General features: G+C 43.3%; 1 protein-coding gene across 1 annotated transcript; it reads left to right on the top strand.

Annotated features, from left to right (window-relative positions):
- The first annotated feature begins 207 nt into the window (after positions 1 to 207).
- Positions 208 to 5869, top strand: GAS1 (growth arrest specific 1). Its single transcript, XM_089662123.1, has one exon. It carries the CDS (start codon positions 459 to 461, stop codon positions 1302 to 1304), a length of 846 nt encoding a protein of 281 aa, XP_089518249.1. The 5' UTR covers positions 208 to 458; the 3' UTR covers positions 1305 to 5869.
- The last annotated feature ends 1054 nt before the right edge of the window (positions 5870 to 6923 follow it).

Raw genomic sequence — 6923 nt, 5'->3', positions numbered from 1 at the left:
TAATAATGATGATGAGGAGTCGCTGGAGAAAGGGGTGGGCTTTGTGTCATCTTCGAGCATTTGCTTCTCACCGCCTCCCCTCCCCATCCATCCATCACCATCCCCCTCCTAAGGATCTCCTCCACACACACACACAAAAGTTTCAACAACAAGCGGCTGGACCAATGGCGGGCCGGGGATCCGGGAAAGGGGCGGGGAGATGAGGAGAAAAGCAGCGAGCCACCGCAGCCCGGAGTAGAGAGGAGCCGCAGCATCGTTTCTTGTGCTGTTTGTTTGTTTAGCGGCTCCATGCATGCCTAATGAGGGCTAATGAGAGCGCGGCGTGAGTAGGGAGCGCCGGAGCGGAGACTTGTCCCTGTGCTTGCAGTGAAGGATGAGGACTGCCATTGTCATGCCCCGGGATGGAGTGAAGCGTGCCTCCTAGTCCAGGACAGGCCAGCTTCGGCGGGCGGGCGGAGATGGCGCTCCGGTGCACCTTGTCGCTGTTCTTGCTGGGCTGTGTGCTGGGGGTGGCCCTAAGCCGGCGCCTCATCTGCTGGCAGGCCATTCTGCAGTGCCAGCGGGAGCCGGAGTGCAGCTATGCCTACAGCCAGTACACCGAGGCTTGTTCTTCCGTCCTGGCCCGGCCGGGGGAGGCCGCCCGCCACCGCTGCCCCAGCCACTGCATCTCCGCCCTCATCCAGCTCAACCATACCAAGGGGGGGCCGGCCCTGGAGGACTGTGACTGCGCCATGGACGAGCTCTGCAAAGCCACCAAGCGGGCCATCGAGCCGTGCATGCCCTGGACCAGCGGAGGACGGGCCGGGGGCGGGGCCTCGGCGGCAGGAGGCGGGGCCGTCATGGGCTGCATGGAAGCCCGCAAGCTGTGCGAAGGGGACCGGCGCTGCCACGCCTCCCTCACCCGCTACCTGAGCAAGTGCGGCCGGCTCTTCAACGGGGTACGCTGTACGGACGAGTGCCGGGGGGTCATCGAGGACATGATGCAGGTACCCAAGGCTCTGCTGCTCAATGACTGCGTGTGTGACGGCCTGGAGAGGCCCATCTGTGAGTCCATCAAGGAGAACATGGCCCGCCTGTGCTTTGGGGCCGAGCTGGGCAATGGGGGGCCAGGCAGCAGCGGCAACTCGGACTACGACTACGAGGATGAGTACGATGAGGAGGGTGGTCCGGACAGGGACGGGTCCCACGAAGAGGAGACGCACCGTGTCATCGCCGGAGACACCAACCGGGGATCAGCCACGTCCTACGTTTCCGTGGTCACCTTGGGGACGTCTGTAGCGCTGGTGCTGCTTCTACTGGGGTGACATGGACGCCTTCTACGCCCAATGGGCCAATGTATCTGCTGTCAGCCGGATCCAAGGGCAGCTGCTGGACAAAGCGGGAGACTTTCAGCTGTCATGTTTGGAAGCGAAGGAGGAAAAAAAACTGGTTGCTATGGGCAACAACATGCTCTCTTTAAGGCTCTATGCACACTAGCGTTTATTTTATACCTAAGCGCTGGTAATTGCGTTTTGGGGGTTTTGTAGTAACATTTAGGAACAAGCATTTTAGCGCTTCTACAGTACATGTAGAGGAAAAAAGCTGTTAGAGGGTTTACAAGCGATTAGCGTTTTTTTTTTCTGTTGGAAAAACTCCAAAACCTCAACAAAAACCTTTTTTTTTTTCTGCTTCTAGGCACTGAAGCTCAAAAAATGCTAATAGCCTAAAGTAGTGTGCATGGACACGTAGGATAACACGATGTAGCTTCTAGGAGCAGGAAAAATGCTAATTACAGCTTCTAGGAGCTTTAACTGCTAATGTGCATGGAGCCTAAGGCTGGACATATACTATGCAATCTGTACAATCTCCTTTACATCTGGTATAAGGATCTGCCTGTCTGAATAGATTATATAGATAGGACATCGTTTTGATAAACCTAACAATTGACTGTACAGTCAGATTGCAACCTGTATGGTGACCCTTAGGCTGTCATACAGTGTCATCTGATTGTACAAGCTGCTTTATGTCTGTCGATAAACATGTAGTACTAGGGGCCATGCTTGTCTGAATACAAACTGTATAGATAGGTCCTTGTACAGAGTTTTGGTAAACCTAAAATGAATTGTACAATCAGATTTTAATCCATATGGTGACCCTTAGGCTGGCTAATTCATGTGCAGTCAGATTGTACAATCATCTTTAGATCTGCCAACAACCATGTAGTGCACAGGTCTGCTTGTCTGAATACAGACCAAATAGATTGTATAGATAGGTCCTACTACATAGTAGTGGTAACTCTAACATAGATTGCAATCTATAGGCTGTCATACACCAAATCTGATTTGTACAATCTCCTTTAGATCTGCCTACAACTATGTAATGCAAGGGCCTGCTTGGCTGAAGACAAACCGAATAGATAGGTCCTACTACATAGTTTTGGTAAAACTAAAAATAATTGTATAATGAGGTTGCAGTGTGAATCGTGACCCTTAGGCTGGCCATACAGTATGCAATCTGATGGTACAATCTTTAGATCTACCAACAACTATGTAGTATAAGGGGCTGATTGTCTGAATACAAACCAAACAGACTGTATAGATGGGTCCTTCTAAATAGTTGTGGTAAATCTAATATTCATTGTGCAGTCAGATTGCAATGTGAGTGGTGACCCTTAGGCTGTCATACGCCAAGGAATCTGATTGTACGATCTCTTTTAAATTTACCACTATGTAGTGCACAGGTCTGTTTTGGTGAGTCTAAAATTGTAAAGTTGGATTTCCATTATTTGGTGACGCTTAGACTGGCCATACAGTATCCAATCTGATTTTACAATTTCTTCAGCTGTGTAGTGTAAGAACCTGTCTGTCTGAATAGATTGTATAGATCGGTTCCACAATTGTGTAGTTTTGGGAAAGCTAAAGGAGGTTGTACAGAGATTGTATAGTGTGTGGTCAGCTTTATCATATGACCAGTCAGTTTTGGAAGGAATCGGGAAGGGTAAAACTCCCTGGAAATGTATTTTTTGCTGTGTATGTCACATTGAAATAGGTTTCCCTTTACCATCTGTCCCAGAGACACAAAGGGAAGTGAAGGGAACTCTCCTCTTAGTTGTCACTGGAACAGGTGTTCCTATTAAAAGTCGCCATACATGTTGTAATCTGCCTCTACAATCGACTTTATATTTACCAAAGCTATGTAATATAAGGACCTACCTAATGTGTCCAATACTTACACTACATAGTTGTTGGTACATCTAAAGGAAATTGTACACTCAGATTTGTAACATGGGGAGCTTTAAGGTGGCTATACACCTTGAAATCTGAATGAGCAGTTTCTCACTTATCTCCTTTTAGATCTATGGAAACTAGTGACTAGAAGCTCTACCCAAATAATCCAGACCATTTGGATTTAGGTAGGCTGTTATACTATATAATTGTTGGTAGATCCAAAAGAATATGGTTTGGTCAGATTGGAAGGTGTATGGTTACCTTTACCATTACCTCCTGTTCTGGTGACAACTATTTGGATTTTATAATTCTCTTGGTGACGGTAGAGAAGATGAACATAGCAGTATGTTGATGGGGGTTCTTTTCATTCCCTGCTCCATTGAATGAAAGTTCTGTATATGCTTTAACAACCCTTGTAGACACGTGGCAGATGATGTCATATCTGACATGATTGTCAATGGGTATTGCCAATAAGGGGTTCTTGCATATCGTTCTGCACAACTGGTGATGCTCTTGCCTTGTTGACCCGAGTAGCACCAACTGTCCTAGTCTACGTCTCAGCTGTGCCTTAGAATATAAAATGTGAGGCGTTTTATGGGGTTGTTAGAATTGCTTTACTCCCCCTCTAGTTTTGACATCCAATATCCCCTTTTCCAGTGCTGAAGATCCTGTCACCCCTTTCCTCCGCCCCTAGTATTAAACCTTCTAAACATCAGCTGTCCCTGCTTGTAGTAACAGGTAACCTATACACGGAACACGCAGGGAGTTCCAGGGTTATGGGAATTCTTGGCATTGATGCATACTATGCAGCACTGGTCCCTTTAGGGCAAACTATGCAACTCCACTATTCCATTTGTCAACTCTACTACTCATCATCTACCAGCAAGTTGGATGAGGGTGGTGGAATCCAAAACCAATTCCCCCTGCCTTAGATAGAAGAGGATCTTCACCAAAATGGGGCTTTAGATCTGCTTCAAAGAAAAAGCTGCTTTTATATTTTATTACGGTGACAGGATGATATCAGGTGCCACCAAACTAACTGCCTTACTAGAGCTGAAAATTAATAATAAGCACATGATAGGCTGAATCATTCAGAAAGATTTGCACGTGCCAAACTTGCAAGCAGTCTAGATATTGGTGTTTAAACCAGAAGCAGTATGATACGGTAAATCTGAATGGCTATAAAGGTATATACTATGTAATTACAGCATAGATGCTGCTCATTTGCCTTCTAGATTGTGGGCATGGGGTGAATTTACACAGCACCCCCACAATTGCTGTTCTACAGTTAAACAATGCAACCTGCTACAAAAGCTCTGCACTGCCACCATAGGGGCCCATGCACACGGGGATCATTAAATACTCTATAAACGCTGGATCTTGTTGCCAGTGGCTGGCAGAACATTCCAGTGTTTAAAAAAAAAATGCATGTTATGACATGTAAAGTACTTATGTTTTTGCATTCAAAGCGTTTAAAAAGCACACATGCTTAAATTCTAATGTCTGGAATAATCCTTGGTTGAGGTATCCTTAATAATTCTTTATTCTAGACGCTAAAATGCATTTGTGTGTACATGTGCTTATACTTGTTTAGGTGATACACACAATATTTTTTTTCTCTAAACACAGCTCTAGGATGCAGATCTAAGCAGCACAATGCATATGCATTCACTGGCTGTATAGAGCTGCATTCAGAGGTGTAAAAAAACCATCCTTGTACATTCTTGAATGCTGCTCTAGCATATGGATATAAATGCCACAATCTGCATGAGCACATTGCGGTAGATTTACTAACAGTGGCGCACTCAGTCTGGTGGAGCTGTGCATGGTAGCCAATCAGCTTCTAAGTTCAGCTTGTTCAGTTAAGCTTTGACGCTAAAACCTGGAAGCTGATTGGTTTCTATGTAGAGCTGCTCCAGATTTTGCACTCTCCAGTTTTAGTAAATCCCATAGGGGTAGATTTACTAAAACTAGTGCACTCAGAATCTGGTGCAGCCATGCATGGTAGTAAATCAGCTTTCTTAGTTCAGTTTTAGTAAATAAACCCCATCATCTGTAGTAGAGCTGTATTCAGGTAGTGTAAAAAAGTGTGCGTCCACAAGCTGCGCATTTTTTTTTCTAATTGTGCCGTGTGCATGAGCCCTAAGACACTTTTTCTTTTTTTTTTTTATGAATGAAGTGTAAATAACCTATTCAGAGACCTTTAATACTGGTACTGGAAGTGTCAATGTGATCTACTTAGGTAGGACTTATAAATAGTGTATTTAAATTGTAATAAGTTGCGGCTCTATATCTGTACATATTTTTATATATAAATTGTATTCCATGAATAATTTATTTAAAATATAGAGGTGAATTCTATGTGTTTGTAAACAAAGGTATTGTTTCAACATAAAAGGTACAGAAAAATACGTTCATTGACATGTATTTTTTTTTTTTTTAAGGTTTTTTTTTTTCAAATGTACAGTTTATATTTTATAGATATGCTGCAGTGAAAACTATTTTTGCAGAGAATTTTATGGACTTTGTAGAAATGTATAAATTGTTTTTTTAAATGACTGCCTTACGCTTTTGTATTTTTATAAATGGATAACAGGAATATTTGAAAACACATGAAATTGGATGTATTTTTGCAGTGTTCCTTAGTAAATATTTTTAAATGATTTTTTTTTTTTGTGTGTGCTTTTATTGTTGTCTTTTTGCATGTGTGTTGCCAACTCAACTTGTTTAATAAGCAATGAAGATTGCCAAGCATTTCCTAGGCAGTGTTTGTAAGGCAGACAGCATCATTCATTATGGCCATTTAGTCATCCCTAAAACCAGGTAAACAGATGAGTGAACAATTAGAAGTTGTAATATTGTTAAACTAGTTTGTTTTGGAGGGGAGCAGGGGGGCTGGTTGGCTGCCAATGCTACTGATCTACTCTCAAACGCCCTTAGATAAATAATTACACTCTTAAGCTGTGTCGAGTGCTGATACACTTGACCTTGTAAATAGAAATGTTTGCTGTAGGAATAAACTTGGGCATTTGAAGATCTTTCAAACACTGAGGACAAAAGAGAGTGGGAGAGCCCTGTCGTCCAGGGATTTTAACTTCTCCTGCGCCAAGTTAGGCACACAGGAACGTTTATTTATCCTCCTTAGCTAATGTTTATTTAACTTGGTTGTAAGGCTTGTCTTGCAAAAGCCATCAGACCTATATAAGTACTGCAGAGTTGAACTGATGGCAGGATAACAATAGCACAAGGATGCACGTCAATGCATAACTTGTGCACTGTAGTTATTCATTGTGTTTGACTTTTAATCATTTTATTTGTTTTACTGACTACTTGCTTATTTATAAATACTCAAAACCAAGCAGTTGCCAATGGCAGCCAAAAGGGTTCATTCTGTAACCTACCATGGGGACAAGGATTCTAGCTGCTATGGGCAACAGAATTTTAAATGTTTCTCTAGGTACTCCTGCTGCATATTTTTATTTAATAAGATTTAGAACATTGTTCATGGTCCCAGCCTAAGGCCCTGTTCACACATCTGCATTTTATCGCAAAGCAAGGCATGCGTCAGCAAAAGCAATGAGGCTGTTCAGATCTATGCGTCCTGGTGCAGTTTGAACAATGAGGTATGTTCATGTTTCTAGCCATTTTCATGGTTTGTGATTCCCAATGGAAAAATTAAAATGTGGGAAAATGCGCTATAACACACAAAAAAATGAA

Source organism: Staurois parvus, unplaced genomic scaffold, assembly GCF_062004578.1.
Source record: "Staurois parvus isolate SC_StPar_1 unplaced genomic scaffold, SC_StPar_1.0 ptg001432l, whole genome shotgun sequence".
NCBI classification, from domain to species: Eukaryota; Metazoa; Chordata; class Amphibia; order Anura; family Ranidae; genus Staurois; species Staurois parvus.
Note: the sequence above shows the minus strand (reverse complement) of the source record. Positions and strands in the feature narration are given on the sequence as shown.